Source organism: Eleutherodactylus coqui, chromosome 6 (genome assembly GCF_035609145.1).
Source record: "Eleutherodactylus coqui strain aEleCoq1 chromosome 6, aEleCoq1.hap1, whole genome shotgun sequence".
In the NCBI taxonomy this organism is placed as follows: Eukaryota; Metazoa; Chordata; class Amphibia; order Anura; family Eleutherodactylidae; genus Eleutherodactylus; species Eleutherodactylus coqui.
In genome coordinates, this window is record NC_089842.1 from 84,843,268 (window position 1) to 84,867,161 (window position 23,894).

The 23,894-nt window shown below is 45.3% G+C and overlaps 1 protein-coding gene across 2 annotated transcripts in view; it reads left to right on the plus strand.

The window, feature by feature from the left end:
* Positions 1 to 200: 200 nt before the first annotated feature.
* LOC136632299 (phospholipase A2 inhibitor LNF1-like) overlaps positions 201 to 23,894 on the plus strand; it is a 52,233-nt gene continuing 28,539 nt past the window's right edge. The window contains exons 1-3 of one of the 2 annotated variants that reach the window (XM_066607080.1): positions 201 to 358; positions 1,030 to 1,146; positions 18,842 to 18,994. In XM_066607080.1, coding sequence (XP_066463177.1) covers positions 304 to 358; positions 1,030 to 1,146; positions 18,842 to 18,994 — 325 coding nt within the window. In that variant the 5' untranslated portion in view covers positions 201 to 303. The remainder of the gene's footprint in view (positions 359 to 1,029; positions 1,147 to 18,841; positions 18,995 to 23,894) is intronic. The other variant, XM_066607081.1, reaches the window with a different exon arrangement.

Below are 23,894 nucleotides of genomic sequence, written 5' to 3' on the forward strand. Positions count from 1 at the left end.
TGCGTGCATACCATTGTTAACCGTGCCTATTTTTACTAATTTTCTGTTGTGTATAGACTTGGAGAGAGAGCTTCAAAATTGTATGAATGCCAACTGCTACTGATTTGCCAAACTATGAAACGTCATCCAAATACATAGGAACAATCCAACCAATGCAATGTGTTTTTTTTTAAGCTAATAGATGAAAGAAGATACTGATTGACTATCCAGGAAGTTGCTGGATGCCACCTCCTCACATCAGGGTACAAATAAAGCAGAGGATAGCTTGTGCAAAATAACAGTGTCAGACAGATCTTCAGCAAGATGAAGAAGTCTTACATTTGCATCCTATTTGCCTTTGTTACCTTAATTGCTTCAGGTGAGTAGAAGCCAAATAAGGATCATGCTGTACATAGAGTTTTCTTGTACTTTGTCCTGTAATATGGATTATGCTGCGCATAGACTTTTCTTTTGCTTTGTCTCTAACTCTATTATGATGCCTTCACCTTGCTGCTCACTCTCCCCTCTTACAGCATGCAGTCTTACATACAACAAGACAATCTGCAACTGCATAACCCTCTTCTCTTTCTCCTATTTACTGTCTGAGGCCAAATGCACAAGGCCGGTTCGGATTCCGCATGTGGGATCCCACAGTGGCCGGGGACTCCTGCGTACCTGTCCACAGTGTTTATTCATCTGAAATGCAGATATGCTGGTCGAGCCATGTGCAGTACAGATGACGCTGCGCTGTCGCTAGGCGATGATGCGGATTCCACAACCCATGCACAGCTATCACTGCGGACGGGCTGCGGATCGGACGGCTTCCATTGACTTCTATCCGGCTCAAAATAGAGCATGCTGCGATTTTCTCTTCGCAAGTGGAAAATTGCTATTGATTTCCGCTAGTGGGCATGAAAAGCCACTTTTACATTGCATGCTATGTCCAGTATTTGCTGTAGAATCAGCAGGTGGACGCCCACTTCAGATTCTGCAATGCAAATCCGTCCATGTGCATTGGGCCTTACTCTACACATTTTTTTTCCATTTTAGCCCAGTCTAATACATGCAGTGAATGCTGGCCTGTTGGTGATATGGAATGTTGTAAGGAAAAGACAAGAGAATGTCCATCTGGCACATGCATGACAATTTCGGAATACTATAAGATAGGTATGTAACATTTGATTTAGAGCCAATTAAAGTGACCTGGAGCTCATATCAGGATTTAGGTGGAGAACTAAAACAAAATCGGATTGCTACTTACCTGTGAGGTATCATAGACTGTTTTATAACTAGCAACAGCATAAACAGAATACAGACAATTTAAAATTATGTCTTCTACTTAAAGGGAATGTACAATTAGAAAATAACCTATTATATTAACCGCATTCTTGTGTTAAACATACTTTTAGCAATTTTTGGTGATTTTTCTCTATTATCGGTCACAATTAGAGATGAACGAGCAAACTCGTCCCAGCTTGATGCCCGTTCGAGTATTAGGGTACTCGAGATGCTAGTTACTTGAGATGAGCACCACGCGGTACTCGAGTAAATTGCATTTCCTTCCCTGCATGTATAGCATCATTTTCTAGCCAATAAACATGCAGGGAAGGCATTACAACTTCCTGCTGTGATGTGCCAGCCCTTCTCCCCCCCCCCCCCCCTTCTTACAGTAGTGAGTGGCTGGGCCAATCAGGTGATCGCTGAGTACTTAAACTGGTCCCGCCCACGGCTCGCCTGAGACGCATGCTGGCAGAGGTTAGGGAAAGTGCTGCTGCTTACACAGGGATAGTGTTAGCATAGGATCCTGTCTTCAAGAACCCCAACGGTCCTTTTTAGGGCTTTTCCTCATCGTATGCATTATTGTTGGGGCTGGCTGGGAGCAGTAGTGCACCATTTTTCTTTAAGCATCTCGGGCTTTGCAGGAGATTTCAGCTATAGCGTTCTCAGTCTGCAGTGTATTACGCAGAGTTTAGGGACAGAGCTGCCTATATAGGAAAAGTTTTACAGGACTCCTGATCCTCTGTGCAAGAACCCCAACGGTTCTTCCTAGGGCTACATCTCACCGTGTGCATTATAGTTGTGGCTGGCTGAGAGCAGTAGTGCACCAACTTTTGTATTACACATCTAGGCCTGTTCCCAGCCTTTCAGTAATAGCGTTCTCAGGCTGCAGTGCTGTACAACCAGCTCTCACCGTGAAAATGCAAAGTAGTTCAGTTATACCGTTCTGTGTCTGTAGTGCATTAGACACAGCTCTCACCGCTAAACAGTACTGTAATATTTCCTGGGCCACTGCAAATTATTTCAGCTCTGCCACTGTGCAGAGTGTCTCACAATACCCTTTCCTTGGTGGGGTTGAGATAGCCGCAGTTACCAGCACTATCCACTGGCTTTAGAGTCTTCTCCCACTCCATGCAGTCTCTATTATCTACAAGTCTCTGTGAGCGGTAAATTACCCCTAGGTATCAGCGCCAGACAGCGGGTTAATTTTTTCAAGTCACAGCATAGAGCCTCCGCTATCTACAAGTCTCTGTGTGCGATGAATTAGCCACAGTTGTCAGTGCTGTACAGTTGGGTAATTTATTTGGGCCCTGCTCTATTCTTAATCCGCCATGCTGAGGAGTAGGGGTAAGGGTCGAGGATGCGGGCGTCCAAGTGAGGGTGTGGGCACAGGCCGAGTTCCTGGGCATGGTGAATCACAGCCGGCTGCTGCGGGATTAGGAGAGAGGCAAGTTTCTGGGCTCCCCAGCTTCATATCACAATTTACGGGTCCGCGTGGTAGACCTTTATTACAGACAGAGCAGTTTGAGCAGGTCCTGTCATGTATGGTACAAAATGCATCCAGCAATGTATCAACCACCCAGTCTTCTACGCAGTCCACTACTCCTGGCCTAGGGACTACAACTCTGAATCCTCTGGCTGCTCCTCCTTTCTCCCAGCCTCCTCACTACATCAAAATGACATATTCTGAGCAGGCAGACTCCTAGGAACCGTTTTCGGGTCCCTGCCATGAGTGGAAAAAACGGTTCCTCCTGAGGAGTTTGTCGTGCCCGATGCCCAACCTCTGGAAAGTTCCCGGAATCTGGGTGATGAGGCTGGGGACTTCAGGGTAACTGTCTTCAGCTTTTTGTGGATGAGAATGATGAGCCAGAGTTGTCTGCCAGTGGGGTAGTAGTAAGGGCATTAAGTCCGAGGGAGGAGCACACAGAGGATTCGGAGGAAGAGCAGCTGGACGATGAGGTGACTGACCCCCACCTGGTTTGCTAAGCCTACTGAGGATAGGGCTTCGGAGGGGGAGGCAAGTGCAGCAGCAGGACAGGTTGGAAGAGGCAGTGGAGTGGCCAGGGGTAGAGGCAGGGCCAGAGCAAAGAATCCCCCAACTGTTTCCCAAAGCACACCTTCATGGCAAGCCTCCGTGCAGAGGGCTAGGTGTTCAAAGGTGTGGATGTTTTTTAGTTAGAGCACGGACGAATGACGAACAGTGGTGTGCAACCTGTGTCACACCAAGATCAGCCGGGTAGTCACCACTACCAGCCTCACCACCACCAGCATGCACAGGCATATGATGGCCAAGCACCCCACAAGAAGGGACGAAGGCCCTTCATCCGCCTCTTGGTCATACCACTGCCTCTTCCCCTGTGCCCCAGCCTGGCACACAGATCCAATCCTCATCCCAGGACGCAGGCACGAGCACCTCCTGGCCTGCACCCAAACCCTCACCTCCACCCTCCTCCAATCCATCAAGCAATGTCTCTTAGCGCAGCATTCAGCTGTCGCTAACACAAGCGTTGGAGTGAAAGCGGAAATATGCCGCCACCCACCTGCATGCACAAGCTTTAAACGTGCACATTGCCAAATCAATCAGCCTGGAGATGCTGCTCCTGTACAGGCTTGTGGAAATGTAGGCTTTCAAAAAGCTGATGGCTGCGGCGGTGCTGCGCTACTCGGTCCCCAGTCGCCACTATTTTTCCCGGTGTGCCATCCCCGATCTACACCATCACATCTCCCACAACATAAATCGTGCCCTCACCAACGCGGTTACTGGGAAGGTCCACGGACGCGTGAACAAGTACTGGCGGACGGGGCCACTATATCTCCCCGACGGCACATTGGGTGAACTTGGTGGAGACTGGGACTGAGTCAGAGCCAAACCTAGAATAGCGGGTCCTACCTCGGTGCTGGTATCTGCGGCGGTTTATGCCACCTCCTCCAAACCCTCCCCCTTCTCCTCCTCCGCCGCGTCTACCTCTCAATTAAGAAGTGTGAGCACATTGCCAGCAGTCAGTAGCACGTGGCGCGGCTGCACAGCGGTGGGCAAGCGTCAGCAAGCCGTGCTGAAACTAATCAGGTTAGGTGACGAGGCACACAACCCCCAAGCTGTTGCAGGGTCTGACAGAACAGACTGACCTCTGGCTTTCGCGTCTGAGCCTCCAACCGGGCATGGTCGTGTGTGACAATGGCCATAACCTGGTGGCGGCTCTGCAGCTCGGCAGCCTCACACACGTGCCATGCCTGGCCCATGTCTTCAATCTGGTGGTACCCCCACTTGTCTGACCTGCTCGGCAAGGTGCTCCGCACCTGCGCACATTTCTACAAGTCCACCACGGACGCTGCCACCCTGAGGACCCTACAACGTGGGTTTCAGCTGCCAGACCACCGACTGCTGTGCAACATGCCCACACGGTGGAATTCTACGCTGCACATGTTGGCCAGGCTGTATGAGCAGCGTTGAGCAATAGTGGAATACCAGCTGCAACATGGGCGGCGGAGTGGTAGTCAGCCTCTGCAATTCTTTACTGAGGAGTGGGCATGGATGGAAGACATCTGCCAGGTCCTCAGAAACTTTGAGGAGTCTACCCAGATGGTGAGCGGCGATGCGGTCATCATTAGAGTTACCATCCCGCTGCTTTGCCTGCTGAGAGGTTCGCTGCTAAGCATAAAGGCTGACGCTTTGTGGTTGGAACAGGAGACGGGGAATGACAGTATGTTGCCTGATAGCCAGACCACCCTCATGTCTATATCTCAGTGCGTTTTGGAGGAGATGGGGGAGGGGGAGGAGGAGACTGGCCTGCCCTGCCGCTAGCGTCTTGTCAGAGAGGGTGTTTAGTGCAGCTGGGGGAATCATTACGGATAAGCGTACCCGCCTGTCAACTGACAGCGCCGACATGCTTACCCTCATAAAGATGAACAAAGGCTGGATTTCCCCAGACTTCTCTTCTCCACCGGTGGAAAGCAGCGGATCCTAAAGAATCTTTTTGATGCAACAGGAGAAAAATGCATCCTCTATCACCTCAAAAAGGGGAAAATTAGCTTTGTGTCTCCCTCTCGGATATTATTACTCCTCCTCCTCCTAAAAGAGCATGTCATCACGCTGAACTGCCAATTTCTAAAAGGCCCAAAATGCTCTGTTTAAAACTTTTAAAAGTTTTATCAGTTTTTACAGTTTTAAAAGTTAAAAATTTTTGCGGAGGGCTGCCTCCAGGCTCTGTTACAAATTAACCAATAATGAGCTGTATCTTCAAAAAATGTTTGTGGGTTTCACTTGCCCTCGTGGTTGAGCAATTTTTCAGGGGTACACTTGTACTCTTGGTACACCAATTTTTTAGGCCATTGCCAATACTGTTAGCAAACTAATTTTTCCAGGCTTCGCCTATACTCTTGGTAAACAAATTTTTACAGGGGTCCGCCTATACTCTTGGTACACCAATGTAACTGGGGTTCGCCTATGCTATTGCTACAGAAATGTTACGGGGGTTCGCCTATACTTTTGCTACAGAAATGTTACTGGGGTCCGCCTATACTCTTGCTACAGTAATGTTACTGGGGTCTGCCTATACTCTTGCTACATAACTGTTACTGGGGTCCGCCTATACTCTTGCTACATAACTGTTACTGGGGTCCGCCTATACTCTTGCTACATAACTGTTACTGGGGTCCGCCTATACTCTTGCTACATAACTGTTACTGGGGTCTGCCTATACTCTTAGTACACTAATGTTTCAGGGGTTCGCCTATACTCTTGCTACAGAAATGTTACAGGGGTTCGCATATACTTTTGCTACAGAAATGTTACAGGGGTCCGCCTATACTCTTGCTACAGAAATGTTACTGGGGTATGCCTATACTTTGCCTACAGAAATGGTACTGGCATCTGCCTATACTCTTGCTACAGAAATGTTACTGGGTCCGCCTATACTCGTGCTACAGAAATGTTACTGTGGTCTGCCTATACAGTTTCTACTGAATGGTTTGAGGGGTTCGCCTACACTCTTGCTACAGAAATGTTAAAGGCATTTGCCTATACTTTTTGCTACAGAAATGTTACAGGCGTTGGCCTATACTTTTGCTACAGAAATGTTACTGGGGTCTGCCTATGCTGTGAGTGCACAAAGACAGTGTTTTACCTGTCTGGCACAAATACACTGACTGACTAGGGCAAAAATGTGGGCTAAGGCCGAGGTCCTTGGCGGGGTGAAACTCTGTCATGTTTGGGCCCTCTAATTTCTTCCTGTGTAATACCAACTTTCTGCACTGACAGCATATGCGAGCCAAAGGAACTCAAAGACTTCCTATTGCGGTGTTGAGCTATCTGACACCTACACAAAATGAATTGTGTGGGGACACATGGATTTCCCATTGCTATGTAACTCGTGGCACCTTGGGTCACACAAAGTGGAGGCTGGGACCGAGCCTGACCCTGGGCCCGCTCATGTGCTTCCCACACAGAGTATTGCTGCATTGTGGAGATGTGTAGAATTGCTGGCACCTGAGTCACCTTTATGCCCACGTTTGCGGCTCCTGACAATTTTGCGATGGAGGTGGCATGGGATTGGAATGATGATCGTACGTCAATTTATCATCAATTCTCAACAGCATTGTGGGCTATTGGCCACACTTTCAAAGAGGGTCGCTGCCTTTTCCTGCCAACCCTCTGCAGTGTGTGCCTCCAGTTCCTCCTCATCTAGTACGCGCTTATAAATAGACATGAGGGTGGTGTGGCTATGAGGCGAGCATGTGGTATGAGGGCAGCTGAACGCTGCGCAGGGAAACTTTTGTGTGCGCTGTGGACGCAGGATCATGCAGGGGGGAGGGGTGGACAGCAATGACAGCATGTAACCCAGGAGAGGAGGCAGCGGTATCACCCGCAGGCAGTGATTGTCCTTGGTTGCAGGTAGTGTCCTGCTTGGCTAAGGCGTGCCTTGCTAATGAGGGTTTGTCCCAAGCAAATTGTTGGGGGGGTGACGCCAGACTCTTACCCCCATTTTGGCTTAATAGTGGGACCTGGGAGCCTCAGATGCAGCCATGCATGCTGCCCCTGCCCTTCCCTATCCGTTTCTGTGGTGTTTCCATGACTTTCTGATGTTTTCTGGTGTTTGACAAGTCGTCATCTATGCGGCGCATCGGTCCCATACAAAAATGCTCGAGTTGCCCAATGATTTCAATGGGGTTCGTGATTCGAAACGAGCGCTCGAGCATTACGAAAAGTTTGACTCGAGCAACAAGCAACCGAGCATTTTGGTGCTCACTCATCTCTAGTCGCAATCAATATATTTTTTTAACCCCTTAATGACATGGCCTATTTTGGCGTTGAGGACCAAGCGATTTTTTGGTATTTTTCCATCTCCATTTTTCAAAAGCCATAACTTTTTTATTTTTCTGTGGACGCAGCTGTATAAGGGCTTGTTTTTTGCATGGTGAGCTGTAGTTTTTATCGGTGCCACTTTTGGGTACATAGACTATATTGTAAAACTCTTATTATTTTTTATGATAACAGGGAGAGAAAACGCATCAATTCTGCCATAGATTTTTTTTTTACAGCGTTAATCATGCAGCATAAATGACACACTACATTTTTTCTGCGGGTCGGTACGGTTACAACGATACCAAAATTTTTATATTTTTTTTAGGTTTTTACACTTTTTTGCAATAAACCTCCGTTTTTTTTGGAAATGTTTTTTTCTCTGTAGCTGCATTCAAAGTCCTGTAACTTTTTTGTTTTTTTATATACGGAGCTCTATGAGGGCTTATGTTTTGCAAGACGAGCTGTAGTTTTTATTGGTTCCATTTTGGGGAATGTACGACTTTTTTGATCACTTTTATTGCATTTTTTTGGAGGCAAAATGCTAAAAATTAGCATTTTGCCTGTTTTTTAGCGTTTTTTTAAACGCTTTTTGTCGTACAAAATAAAAAGTACGTTCATCTTTTTTGTACACGTCGTTACGGACGTGTCAATAGCCAATATGTGGGGTTTTAATTTTTTTTCCCTTTTTTATGCTAATATAAGAAAAACCATAAAAAAGGGGGTTTTTTTACATTTTTCTTTTTTTACACTTTTCTTTTTTTTTTTACACAATTTGAGTCCCTCTGAGGGAATTGCAGCACTGTGCCTATGATCGCTGTTATAAGGCATGGCAGAGCTACTGCTCTGCCATGCCTTATCGCTTATACAACGATTTAAGGCATAGGCAATACAGGACGCCAGTGTCTGGTCATGATGACATCGCGAGAGCCGGCCGGAGACACAGAGCCAACGCGATCCCTCTGTGAACGCTTTCCCTGCCGCGATCTACTTAGATCGCGGCAGGGAAGGGGTTAACAGCGGGGGGCGCATCTCCGATGCCACCCCGCTGTTGCAGCGGGACGCCGGCTGTGACTGACAGCCGGCTCCCGCTGCGGGATAGCGCGGATTCTTATGTGATCCCGCGCTATCCCCAGGACGTACCGGTACGTCCTGTTGCAGGAAGTACCAGGCTCCCCGGACGTACCGGTACGTCCTAGGGCGGGAAGGGGTTAACCTCTTAAAATCCTGCATTTGCAAACTGACCAAAGAGCCTAATAGTAAGATGATACTTCCTGATCTGTAGGGAAAGCTTTGCAGCAGTCATCTAAAACCCCATATACACACAAAGATGATCACTAAAAATTTGTCAGAAGCTGACAGTTTTGAGCGATCATTTTGTTTTAGCTACTAAAAGGCTAATCAGCACATTAGTAGCTAACTAACTTAGTTTGCATGTGTTTAGAGTACAGTGGGTGGTCTGTTCTATAAACATATCTGCTTTTTGTTCTGCTGTGGGCTGCTGGCTGCATGCAATGCTGTCAGCGCTGCCCATGGAGAGCACAGCATGTTATCAGGAATGATGATTGTATGCTGACTTAAAGTCAGTGATGATCAAAGAGTGCCCAGAAAGTGCACAATGGGGGCGCATTTACACGCAACAGCTATCACTCAAAAGCCGTTGTTTGGATTAATTTTATGCGATAATCGTTGCATGCAAATTAGACTTTACTGACATCACCGGCAGGATTACACTGAGGGGTAACACTTATATGTATCGTCTGTGACTATCCAATCCACCTCATTGCAAAATGACCTGTGTACATATCACAGAACCTGCCTAGAACATTGTCAGGGGCGTAACTATAGAGGATGCAGGGGATGCGGTTGTACCCGGGCCCAGGAGCCTTAGGGGACCCCTCCCTTCTCCATATAGGGAACCCAGTACTATGAGTAAAACATTATAGTTGGGGGCCCTGTTACAAGTTTTGCATCGGGGCCCGGGAGCTTCAAGTTACGCCTCTGAATAGTGTCCATGCAAGACAATGGGTCAGGTCCTGTACAATGTGTCAATGGCCCATGAAGCTGCTGTAAAGTATATCTGTAAATGCTCTAAATGATGTTGCAGGCAGCTCAGGTAAGATAGCTTCCCCCATATTCATGTAATGACAACAGAATAAAAAAATTTACAATCAGAAAACTAAAAAATGGAAAATGTTCTCTACCTGGTTTTAATTAATAAAAACATTGTTGGTGATTATAGTTCCTTTAACCCCTTAATGATGAGGCCGTTTTTTCCTCCCCCCTTTTAAAAAATTGTAACTCCTTTATTTAGCCATCAACGTCGCTGTATGTGGGCTTGTTTTTTGCGGGACGAGTTGTATTTTTACATGCTACTATTTAATGTACCATATAATGTACTGAAGAACTTTTGACGTGGATTTATTTTGGGGTCCACAGCGAAATCAATAGGAATGTTTGCACCCTTTCAGATTTATGTTCAAAGATTGTGCGTACAAAGGAAGAGATCACACAGAGACAAGACTGTCAGTGCAGAAAGTCTTCCTGACTCTGTTTATTAGTAGGCATAAAGCATCTTTTAAAGCATTAACGGTTAATTGCCCTTTATGGGCAGCAGGAAGCAATACGTGGTTAGAAATCAAAGCATAGGATTGGGTGGTCCAAATATGGTCTTTTTGCATCTGGTCCCGCGTAAGTTATGGACGTCCAACATCACATGTTTTCAGATGAAGAGCCAGCGCCATCTTTCTGAGTTCAATGGAGGGGGTAGGGGCGGGAATGAGCAATGTGTCTTAAAATGACGCCTGAGGGTTATGTGCAGGTAAAAAGTGTGCCCTGAGGTTATGAGCGTGTGTTCCTATCAGCTGCATATTCTGATAATGGTTAGCAGTACAGGCACATTCCATTCTATTCTACTGGCTCAGATAGTGAAATAGACATTTCACCTTGCGTATATATATATATATATATATATATATATATATATATATATATATATATCCTCCACACTTTTAAAAATTTTACGTGGAGTGAATTGAAAAATAAACAAAATTCTGTCATCTTTCAGTCTGTCTTGTTTCTACGACGCACAAACTGCAATAAACATAACATGATAACTTTATTCTATAGGTCAGTATGATTACTAAGACACCAATCTAATATAGCTTTTTTTGTTTGTTTGTTTTTCGCTGTACTACTTTTTTTTCAAAGATGTTTAATTTTTAAAAAATTATTTTCTGCCAACATCTGCTGCGTGCAATAGCTTTTTTATTTTTCCGTTGACATAGTTGTGCGAGGGCTTATTTTTGCAGAATACCATTTTGGAATACATACTACTTTTTGATCAATTTTATTGCATTTTTTTTGTGGAGACAGGATGACCAAAAAAGCGCATTTGTGGCGTTCTTTTTTTTCCTGACGACGTTCAGCGTGCAGGGTAAATTATGCATTACTTTGATACATGGGCTTTTACGGATGCAGCGATACAAAATATATATTTTTGCTTTATTATTGAGACTCTTTTATAAATATGACAGGTTGTTTTTAAACTTTTTTTTTTTTACCTGTGATCTTATAGTCAAAAACAAATATTTTTTTTTTCTATTAATTAGAGGATTTTCCATGTTTATGTTTTTTAAAGAACACACAGACCAGTGATAGAACCTGCTGGTACCTTGCTCTGTTCTCTTAATACATCTGTTTATAAGCCAAGTGGTTCTGATAATATTGTATTAACTTTGTCCCAGTATATGGTAAGAAGTATATATACATCATAAACAGGAATTGCTATCCCGCACAAAATGTATGTCATGGATATCGCAAGAAACTGGCTATGACTGACAGCTGAACTCCCGCTGTAATAGTCAGGATCGGAGCTAACTCAGATCCTGACTGTTTAGTGCTTTAGATGCCGCAATCTTGGATGGAGAAGATGGCGATCTGGTTAGCGAGTAACCCCCAGGTTGCCGCAGTATTTATTAGCAATTCCATCTGCCTATGTGTATTTGTTCATTGGTAAGTATTTTGGTGTCTATCTTTGTGGTTGGTTGGTTGTATGCATGTACGTTGTATATCGGTGTCCATTCGTGTCCCTACTCTCTTTTTTTTTTACCTTTCCAGCCGTATATATTTTGTAAGAGTCCTTGTAGGCCATTGTTCCTAGCTAGATTATCTTCTTCTATAATTTACTATTACAGCTTTCATATACTATTCAAGCAATTCCATAGATGTGATTGTGACCTAGACACTCCTCCTTCATTGAATTTTTTTTTAATATTATTATTTACTTATTAAGTTTGTATATGTATATTCATGAGTTGTATTATATTGGTATTGATATATTTATTAGTTTCTTCTTGGTGGATATTTTGTCTCTGGTTTTCTTTCAAACTGCAACATTTCCTATGATTTATGCATTGTATGTTTGAAGTGTCTGTGAGTATTTTAAAATACTATCGAGAAAAATATATTAAAGGGGTTGTCCCGCGGCAGCAAGTGGGTCTATACACTTCTGTATGGCCATAATAATGCACTTTGTAATATACATTGTGCATTAATTATGAGCCATACAGAAGTTATAAAAAGTTTTATACTTACCTGCTCCGTTGCTGGCGTCCTCGTCTCCATGGTGCCGACTAATTTTCGCCCTCCGATGGCCAAATTAGCCGCGCTTGCGCAGTCCGGGTCTTCTGCAGTCTTCTATGGAGCCTTTCGTGCAGGATGCCGGCTCCGTGTAGCTCCGCCCCGTCACGTGCCGATTACAGCCAATCAGGAGGCTGGAATCGGCAATGGACCGCACAGAAGAGCTGCGGTCCACGAAGACAGAGGATCCCGGCGGCCATCTTCAGCGGTAAGTATTGAAGTCACCGGAGCGCGGGGATTAAGGTAAGCGCTCCGGTAAGCTTTCTTTACCTCCCTGCATCAGGGTTGTCTCGCGCCGACCGGGGGGGGGGTTGAAAAAAAAAAAAACCCGTTTCGGTGCGGGACAACCCCTTTAAGACCAGCATTTCCAACGCCAGTCTTAATGATTTCCCTATCATCTCCACAACAGCACCACCTGAGATCGCCTCCTCCTGATAAGATAGGAACACAGAGTTTATAACTTCCCCCTCTCCCACCTCCCTCAGTGTTTTCCCTGTCCTTACAGGAGGCAGGTATCGCAGAGAGGTGCTGGGTGGAAGTCTCAGCAGGAAAAAGGAGGATCAGAGTCCAGTAAGGCTGCTCTCCCTTCTTGAGGATCATCTTCTGGTTTGCTGCATCGGGCAGTTCACCCAGGCCGCATTCCTTCTTACTGCAGCCAATCGTGGGCTCTACGTGGGGGCCGCGGTCCATCCTTTACTCTCTCCTCGACGCTGCTGATCTGTGAGGCTTGCGGGCCTGCATAAGGGTGGTCGTGGTGCTCTGAGGCTCTTCTAAATGATCGCGCTAGCAGGGGGTGGAGCCTGCAGTACTCCGTGACAAGCGCGATGACAGAATTTCGTTGGTGGGCGGAGGGCGGGCAGGGGCGTAAACAAGCAGCAGAGGGCACCAAATTTGAAAGAAAAAAAAGGTACTAAAGGAATCTGGAGAAAACAAAGATGGATACTCAGTTAATCACTACAGTTGCAGACTTAAAGTCCTAGATTGGTCTGCAGTACTAAGAAATGATGAGTACTCCAGCACTGGATATTCCTGAACCAGCTGCTAGCTCTGGGGACATAAATAGACCGTTACGTAAAAAACACTTCAATCAATGTAATTTTAAGTGAATTGTCTATGCTTTTATTGCTAAGGGGACAAGAAGGTAGATGGTCCACCAAAGACAAGGCCCAAAAAATGTGTGGAATGCACAAAAAGATTACCATCCACATATGCAAAGTTGCTTTGCAAATTATGCGTAGGTAAAATTATAAAAGAGGAATTGGGAGCTTTATGGATGACATTAGACACTTGATCTGAGAAGAAGTCTGTTGTGCCCTGACGTCACAAGACATACAGCCAGCTAAAGCGTCTGTTCCTAAACATTTAAGGAGGCCTTGTAGGCGATTACTTGGACTGTGAAAAAAGCATAATGTTTTCAGACATTGAGGAACATCCAGATCCTGAGGAGTCCTTGGATGAGGATGATTATAAAAAATTCCTCTTTTAATCAAGATGACCTTTCTGAACTTATAAAGTCAGTTAGGGCTACCCTTAAAGGGGTTGTCCCGCGCCGAAACGGGTTTTTGTTTTTTTTCAACCCCCCCCGTTCGGCGCGAGACAACCCCGATGCAGGGGTTAAAAAAGAACACCGGAGAGTGCTTACCTGAATCCCCGCGCTCCGGTGACTTCTTACTTACCTGCTGAAGATGGCCGCCGGGATCTTCTCTCTCGGTGGACCGCAGGGCTTCTGTGCGGTCCATTGCCGATTCCAGCCTCCTGATTGGCTGGAATCGGCACGTGACGGGGCGGAGCTACACGGAGCCGGCATCCAGCACGAGCGGCCCCATTGAGGAAAGAAGAAGACCCGGACTGCGCAAGCGTGTCTAATTTGGCCATTAGACGCCGAAAATTAGACGGCCTCCATGGAAACGAGGACGCTAGCAACGGAGCAGGTAAGTGAAAAGCTTCTTATAATTTCTGTATGGCTCGTAATTAATGCACAATGTACATTACAAAGTGCATTAATATGGCCATACAGAAGTGTATAGACCCACTTGCTGCCGTGGGACAACCCCTTTAAGATGGAGGAGCCCAGAAAACCATGAACTATTCAGGAGGAGGTCTTTGAAGGTCTGGGGAAGAGATGTAGACACACTTTCCTAGTCCTTAGCAATATACAGAAACTAATTAAAAAAGACTGGAGCAGATCGGAATACAGGATCCTTCACTACTATAGGTATTAAAAGACGCTACCCATTTTTGGAGGAGGTATGCACAGATTGGGAGGAAGTACCCAGGGTTGATGTTCCTCTAGTCAAGGTGGTGAAACAGATGACCCTGTCATTCGAAGACGCCACCAAGTTGAAGGATCCCATGGATCGAAAAGCAGAGGGCACCATGCCAGTGGGGGCGAGATTATAGTCCTTCTTGAACCAATGGGCCCCATTTTGCGAGAGAGCCTGGATTCCAAAAATTTTAAACCAGGATATCTCATCCCAAGCAAAATTTCCGCACCACTGGGGGCTCAAGTCATCAACTACATCTTCTACAACAGGGGTTCGGAATCTACTGTGGTTGAAGGCAGTAGCTCCAGTTCCCCAAGCAGAAAGACCACTACTCTAGATTGTTTCTGATTTTTAAAAAAAGCTGTGCGGGAAATCCAGTATGATTATAAACTTGAAACCTCTGAATGTCTACATAAAGTACAGAAGGTTCAAAATGGAGTCAGTGAGCTCAGCATTGAAGCTAATAAGAAAGGGAACTTTCATGGCCTCCATAGATTTAAAAGGCACATTTTCATTTGCCAATTCATATGGACTTGCAAAAATTCCTCAGATTTGCACTATACATAAGGGGAAGAACAAGGCACTTCCAATTTAACTGCCTCCCTTTTGGAATATTGTCAGCCCCTGCATTTTCACCAAGATCATGGTAGAACTTGGGGCCTATCTGAGGCAGAAATCAGTCTTGATTGTGCCTTTACTTGGATGACATCCTGGTTGTAGCAGAAACCAGAGTGCTCCTAGTGGAACATCTGGCAACAACTATTCATCTTCAATATCTGGAGTGGATTATAAACTGGGAATAGTCAGACCCCTAGCCAAAAGAAATCGTTTCTAGGCATCCTGCTTGATTCAAAGTGTCAGTGCTCTTTTCTCCCAGAGATAAAGATACTGGGTCTGCAGCTCTATAGCAGAGCATTCGTAAAAAACAAAACATGCTCAATTCGGACATCTATGTCATTATTAGGGAAGCTAACTCCATGTATCCCATCGGGCACAATTTGCACACTAGGACTCTACAAGGTGCAATTCTTTGGGCCTTGGACAGAAGGCAGTCCTCGCTGGACAAGAGGATGCACATAGAGAACACATTGAGGGTATCCCTGCGCTGGTGGCTGTCGACCAAGCACCCAGGGCTGGGGTGCTCACGTAAGGGATTTTTGTACCTTCAGGGGTCCTGGCCCCCACAGATTACCAATCAGTCCTCAAATTCCAAAGAGCTTGGAACCATCTTGGAGACTGTCCAGCAATTGGGAGATTTTTCATACGACCGACACCTGAAGATCCTGTTGGACAACATCACAGCAATTGCCTACATTTGGCATCAGGGCGGAACAAGATACCCATCCTTACAGGATATCTCTCAAAGAATCTTCCTATGGGCAGAAAAGCAGGTCCTATCAATGTCAGCAATCCACCTGAAGGGAACCTTTAACCAGAAAGCAGACTATCTCAGCCAAAAACTCATAGACCCAGGGGAATGGTTATTTTCCCAGGAGGCCTTCAGAATCTTTACAAACAGGTAGGGAATCCCACAGAAAGACCTCTTTGCATGAAGAAAAAAAGGACAAGATGGAGAGCTTCTTTTCTCTCAGCCCGGGAGATAACCCAATGGGGGTGTATGCATTAACTCAGGATTGGGGCAGATGATTGTCCTACGCATTTCCCCCAATCCCGCTAATCCCAAAGGTCCTCCAGAAGTTCCATTCCCAAAAAAATACTCGCTAGTACCAGTAGCTCCATTTTGGCCAAGGAGAAGCTGGTCTAGGCGTCTAAAAAGTCTAAGCCTATAGTCACTGAGGGCATCTTCTGCACCTTCCTTCAACTGCAGATAGTCTACAACCTGCCTGAACACTCCTATTTCAGATATTACCAGCTACGACATGTGATCAGGGCTCAGTTTCAGGGCCTGTCCATACCGCTGTCCCTGACTCGGTTGGAGGGTTTGGCACAGATGTGCAACATAGTAAGACCATTGTCCAGTTTCTATGCCCACTTAGTTCAGTGTCTTGCCCCATTGAGAGAGAGAGCCACCCAAAAATGGATCATTGACATTCCTGATCTGTTGGAGGGAGAGGGTGAAGACATATTGACGAGCTCTGGTCCTCCCTTGATTAGTGCTAGAGATAGGCTCATCCAGGTAGGGTTCCTACACCGGACATACTACACCCCATCCAGGCTACATGTAATGGGTCTACTCCCCTCGGCGACCTGCCCCCGATGTCTAATTGCCGATGGGACCATCATACACATGTTTTGGGACTGCGGTGTCATGCGAGACTACTGGGGGGATGTCCTCATATTTATGGAATCTCGCCTGGGGGCCCCGAGGATCATGCACCCTGGTGTGCCTCTTTGGGATTGTTGGAGACCTACCAGTGGCAGCGGCAACCCGCACCTTATATAAACTACTATTTTTCTATGTTAAAAAGGTGATTTTGTTGAATTGGAAACACCCTGGTAAGCCGACCAGAAACGCATGGATCCAGGTGGTGAACTCTGTGCTTCCAATGTACAAACTGACTTATATGGTGAGAGGATGTCCTGAGAAGTTTGACAAAATTTGGGGGGGCTGGGTAAACTGTCCTGCAACGGCAGCAGAGATGCCTGTCTAGAAACTAGGAAGGGATAAAATAAAGTACACCCACTTGAACCGATCTACTGTTTAGGCTAATCCTTTTTTTTTTTTTTTCTTTAAGAGTCGCGCAGGTTTGTTGTTTAAGGGATTAAGGGGGAGGGTTAAAATTCTTTCTGGGAGGGGGGGGGGGTGTTTTCTCTAATCTTTTTTATGTCCCCTTGTTTATTTTGACCTGAGGGGGGTCCTCCCATTCTCTTTTTCTTCTCTTTCTTTCTATCCTGGTATTTTGGGACTCCGAGGCTTGGAGCCCTAACCTGGTTTGGGTTTGTTTTATTATGAGCAGTTGATAAATAAATGCGAAAATGAACAGCCAAATACTATGTTTTATGAGAAATGCACACAAATATGCGAGACACTCAGTGTTTTTACTTTTGTCCTCTTTTTCTCTCACTTCTCATATACTGTGATGTATCAACAAGATGTGCATTCTTTTTGGTGTCCGCTGTTTTTGTATATGCATCTATTTGGCTAAATAAACGTCCCTTTAAAAAAAAAAGTCTAAGCCTACAGCACCCAGTCCACCTGGTCGCTCTTCCGGACCTTTTGATCCAGGGTCCCCTAAACCATCCGGACGTAGCGAGCCTTCACCATGCAGTATGGATGTTGTAAAATGCATGCTGATGGAAAGAGGGTTCTTTGAGAAAGTGACACATAGCCTGTTATCTAGCAGAAATATAACAACTAAGATTTATCTAAATGTCTAGAAAAAAAATTTCATGGGCCAAGAGAAGAAGCTCCCAGTTTTTTCCCCTGACATCTCTACAATAGTTGAATTCTTTCAGGAGGGTCTGGACAAGGGCTTCTTCCCAAGTACACTGAGGGTCCAGGTAGCAGCACTTAGTGCCTTTTTTGACACCAGACTCTCTGAAATAATATGGATTGCTAGGTTTAGGAAAGCAGGAGACAGATTGAAGCTTTAAACCTCTCTATGTGTTCCTGTCCTATCAGGAGGCAGTCTCAGGTGTTGCTGTCGTAGAAACTCCCCGAAAACCTGATTTACTGGTAAGTCTAATCTAACTTTCCCCTTGGTGCACACGCCTTTTCATATATTAGGTGCATTTCTGCCCCTCTGTGTGCCTACATAAAAATGTACATCAGGTCCGACCTAGCATAATTTCTGGTAGTTTGTGGTGTAAATACCTAATTCAGGATGGCCACACCCACTCCCAACATGTCCTGCCCAATATTTTACAAATTCTGACATAAAAGCTTTTAGAATTGCTCCTGTGTGTTGAATTTGGATCTGACATGAATCCTGCCAAAAAAAAGAAGCATGCTATGGTATGTCATCCAGGAAAATTTCTGCCTGCATACTAGAAGTTTCATGGAAACAATAACAGTCAGGTTGGTCTGTGTTGTTATGAGCTTGGTTCTGGTACAGTATTCATTGAGATGTTCTGGTAAGGGTGTTCTGCTATTTTGCTGCTTTCTGCACAAGCAGAATACAGACAAACTGCCTATTAGTGCAATATATGTTTTTTCCTTATGATAGGGGTGAAAAGACAATTCTGTGCAGGGTGGCATCTTATCTAAGGCCAGCACTGCGCTAGACAAGACCTATGTTCCTCTGTTATGCATGCCTGGTTGGAAGCATGGTCTAAACTGGATTTGAGTTGTGGTGACAGCAAGCTGGTCTCTTCTTTCTGTACGACCAATCATGGCCAAATGTGCTCAGATTGCAGCGAGTATACAAAGTAACATTGGCCCAGTGTTACTTGGAAATTAATTATCTTATCTATCTTCTAGGTGATAAGGAATATAAAACAATAAAAAAAGCGTGTGCTGATAGCACATATTGTGACAAGTGCCTCTTTCTCACAACCGGAAGGGGCATATATGTTGAGGCATGCGCAAAATGTTGTACGGGAAACAAGTGCAACGCTGGTCTTAACTATACAAGTAAGTGCAAATGTATCAAGTGTATCCAAGATGAATGGCTACAGTAATCGTATATCCAAAAAGTCTTGGTTTCTTACTGAAAGTCTTAAACTTAGACAAAAATGGTACTGGAATCTACTGGCCAATCAGAATGCCAGGGGGACCTTTAAGCTCAGAAATAATAAGCTATTACTACAATAGGGCCAATCACTTTCTACTAGGGCTCCTTTATGGCATGATTCAGAAATACCTTATCAGATCTGATTGATGATACAATATGTATGTGTGCACAACATTAACAACAAAGTATGGGGTGCAATTAAAATACATGCTCTGTATACATGGAGGATGGGTTCCAGATCATTTCTTCTGGTGTGCAAAAGTATCCTCAGCCCAGCATGAACCCCCCCCCCCCCCCCCCCTTTCCTTTTATCAGCTCACCATATAGCTCTTCTAATGCTGGATATTATGATTGAAACCAACATGTATTTATTAACTGGTGATAATGAAAAAAAATGTGATATCTAAGGCTTTGAAAGGAGTTTTCTGGGAAAAATACAATTGATGACCTATCCTCAGGATAAATCATCAATACTTTATCGGCTGGAGTCCAGGCACAGCTTCCATTGATTTCAATGAGACCCAAGCCTGCAGTTACAAGCACTGAGCACTACACAGGGGTTGGAGCAGTGGCTTCCACTCCGACCCCTGTGTAATTGCAGTGCTGTCAGCGTGTGCACAATCAGCTGATTGGCTGGGGTAGATAACAGTATTTTCCACGGAAAACCCCTGTAACATATAACCAGTTATGGACTTCATTAGGCTGTATTTAGATGGGCAAGAGCTTGTAAAATTGCAATTTTCCACGTGAGTGTGATGTGATTTGCAACAAAATCGCATAATTGAACATGCAATTTTCATGCGTGTGAAAACTGCATGTATTTTAAATAATGGTTGAGATTTCTGTGCACTCGCTGAAAAATAGAACATCCTGCGATTTTTTTTTTTTTAACTTGCTCAAACATTGTCTCACAATGTTCAAAACTCGCACGGGAAACTCACAAGTGTAAATATAGCCTCAATAAGAGACTAAAAAGAGCAGTGTTTTTCAACCTTCCTAAGCCTATTACCTTCTAGTCATAATAACTTCAACCAAGTACCCCTAAAGCTATGGTCCATTGCAATATAAAGCAAATGTACTCAGTTGGTGGCATATAACACTGTGATGTTACTGGTAGTGCAAATTCATGTATGAAGTGATCACAAGTAATGAAATGCAATCAAATATAAATAAACCTACATGCTTTTTCTTGCACCACACTTTGACCCCTATGCTTTACCTTTGGTGGCTGATGTTGGTGTCATTAGATAAGGCACATGCTCACGACAGCCGTAGAATCATTAAATTTGAGTTTAATAGCTTCAGTGAGCAGTCGGGTGAGTGTAAAGTTACAATGTTAAGTCTATGGCGGCTCTGCTGTGTCAGTGCAAGAGAGTGAAGCATTGCATTGCTAAGCAATGCTGATAAGAAGCCATAGCCGGTAAACAGTGAGGGTGCATAGGGGAGGGAAAGAGACACACACATGGAAGACAGAGACACAGAGAGAGAGAGAGAGAGACACACACACACACACACACACATGGAAGACAGAGACACAGAGAGAGAGAGAGAGAGACACACACACACACAGCAGACAGAGACACCGAGAAAGAGAGAGAGACACACACATTGCAGACAGACACAGAGAGAGAAACACACATGGCAGACAGAAAGTGAGGCACAGAGAGAGGCAAACATGACAGTCAGAGACACAGAGAGAGAGACTCATACAGCAGACAGACAGAGAGAGAGAGGCACACAGAGAGAAAAACAAATAGCAGACAGAGAGACACAGGGAGAGAATGACACACATGGCAGATAGAGGGAGATACAGAGAGACAGAGACACGGCAGATAGAGAGAGACACGGAGAGACAGAACACACATGGAAGACAGAAAGAAACACAGAAAAAGAGATACACATGACACAGAGGGAGAGAGACACACACAGCAGACAGAGACACATAGAGAGAGAGAGAGAGATAGATACATGCGGCAGAAAGAGACACGGCAGACAGAGAGAGTGGGACACAGAGCGAGAGAGTCACACACACAGAGACACAGAGAGAGAGAAACACAGACAGAGAGACACAGAGAGAGACACACACGGCAGAGAGAGAGAGAGACTCACAGAGATAGAGATACAGAGAGAGACACACACTCACAAAGAGACACACACAGCAGACAGAGAGAGACATACAGCAGACAGAGACACAGAGAGAGAGACACACACGACAGACAAAGAAAGAGAGCGAGACAGAGAGATAGACACACACACTGCACAAAGAGCGAGACAGAGAGAGAGAGACAGAAAAAGAAAGACACACACGGCAGACAGAGAGAGACACACACGGCAGACAGAGAGAGACACAGACACACAGGTACAGATGGCCGACAGGGAGAGACAAAGAGAGACACACAGCGGACAGAGAGAGATACACAGAGCAACAGAGACACATGGCAGATAGACTGAGATACACATGGCAGAGAGAGATAGACAGAGACAGAGCCACACACAGCACATAGAGAGACATACAAGACAGAGAGAGATAGACAGAGACAGAGTCACACACAGCACATAGAGAGACATATAAGACAGAGAGAAACATGGTAGACGGAGAGACATAGTGAGAGATACAGAGAAACAGAGACACATGGCAGACAAAGAGACAAATAAAGAGAGACACCACAGACAAAGGGAGACAGAGAAAGACACATACAGAGAGAGACACATGGCAGACAGAAAAAAAGAGACACAGAAAGAGACACATGGCAGACAAAGAGACACAGAGACAGACACAGCAGACAGAGAGAGAAACCCAGAGAGAGAGAGAGAGAGAGACATGGCAGATAGAGAGATACACATGGTGCAGAGAGAGACATACAGGGAGAGAGGGACACACATGCGCACACAGCAGACAGAGACAGAGAGAGAGGGACACAGAGATAGAGAGAGACACACACAGACACACACGACAGACAGAGATACAGTAAGAGAGACACACAGCAGACAAAAAAGGGAGAGAGAGAGAGACAAACACAGAACAGAGAGAGACACAGAGTGAGAGACACACAGGGAGAGACAGAGAGAGACACACATGGCAGAGAGAGAGAGACACACAGAGATAGAGAGAAACACACACACAGCAGACAGAAAAATACACACAGTGAGATACAGAGAAAGACACACACACAGCAGACAGAGACACACACACAGACCCACACGGCAGACAGAGACAGACACACATGGCACAGAGAGAGAGACACAGAGTGAGAGACACATGGTACAGAGAGAGAGAGACACACAGAGAAAGAAAGAGACACACACGGTGCAGAGAGAAACACAGAGAAAGAGACACAGAGAAAGAGAGACATACACGGCACAGAGAGAGACACGCAGAGTGAGAGACACACACACAGCACAAAGAGAGAGAGAGACACAGAGAAAGAGACCCACACGGCACAGAGAGAGGGAGACAGAGTGTGAGACACACACGGCAGACAGAGCCAGAGACACAGAGAAACAGAGACCAAACAAAAAATAGTGTAGCGCAGCAACAGAGGTGCAAAAACACGGATGAATACTCACATCCAAATCTCTATGGTTTAAACTTTATTCAAAGCACAAGTCTACTACATCACCAGAAACGTTTTGACTGGGCTCACCAGTCTTTGTAAAGCATGAGAAACAGAAACACATCCAGCAGACAGAGAGAGAGACAGAGACAGACAGAGACACATGGCAGACAAAGAGAGAGAGACACAGACAGAAACACACATGGCAGACATAGAGAGACACACAGAAAGAGAGAGAGACACACACACAGCGGACAGAGACATGCAGCAGGCAGAGAGAGGCAGAGACAGGGAGACGCACACATACATGACAGGCACAGAGAGAGAGAGACATGACATACAGAGAGAGACAGAGGGAGAGACACACACATGGCAGATAGAGAGACACCGTGAGATACACTCAGACAGAGAGACTGACAAAGAGAGAGAGACACAGAGAGAGAAAAAGGCAAAAAGAGAGATACAAGATATTACCGCAGGATACATTGAATATACTGGGGGCTCCACAGTAACATATACTATCTACTAAGTGGTGTAATATGTCGACATGTATTATACACTGATTGACTGTTGCGATATCCCCAAAATGTGGAAGACCAAGCTGTGGACTGCGAACTGTTCAAGCCGAATCCTCGGCTCCACAGTTCTTTAATCATTTAAAACATTTTTTCCAAGCTTTTTATGTTCGAGTAGCAAATACAACCAGATAAGAATTGCAGATTCTGCAGCAGGTTCTATTTTACTGCAGATATCTGCAACATAGAGCCCATTGTACTCTATGGTTGCGGATATACCCGCAGCTCTTATGCAATTATATTGTGTACGGGCTGCGGGAAATATAATCAACAAAAGGTGTACTGTGCATGACCACCTGTGTGAGTAGGTAGTTATGTGCAGTACACTATGCGGCCATACTCCGGGCCATGGCAAGGCTCCCAGCTGGGATCCACTGCAGGCTTCAACAAGCAGATTCCACATACTGCCGTGTGAGTCTGGCATTTTTTTAGATCTCTACCTGTAACACATAATTTACATGATTAACTGGATGGTATTTTCTCCAGCAGGTTTCGGGGGAATTCTGTAGCTTCCTAATTGTGTAGCATGGCATGCGCACGCCTTATAACAACCAAGTCAGAGACACAAGCTGTAAGTCTCAGGTCTAAACTGGATCTGGGCGTACAATGCTCAGAGCCTCAGGTTTATTGAAACACATAATACCTGCCCTTTATGGGCGCATAACACATTA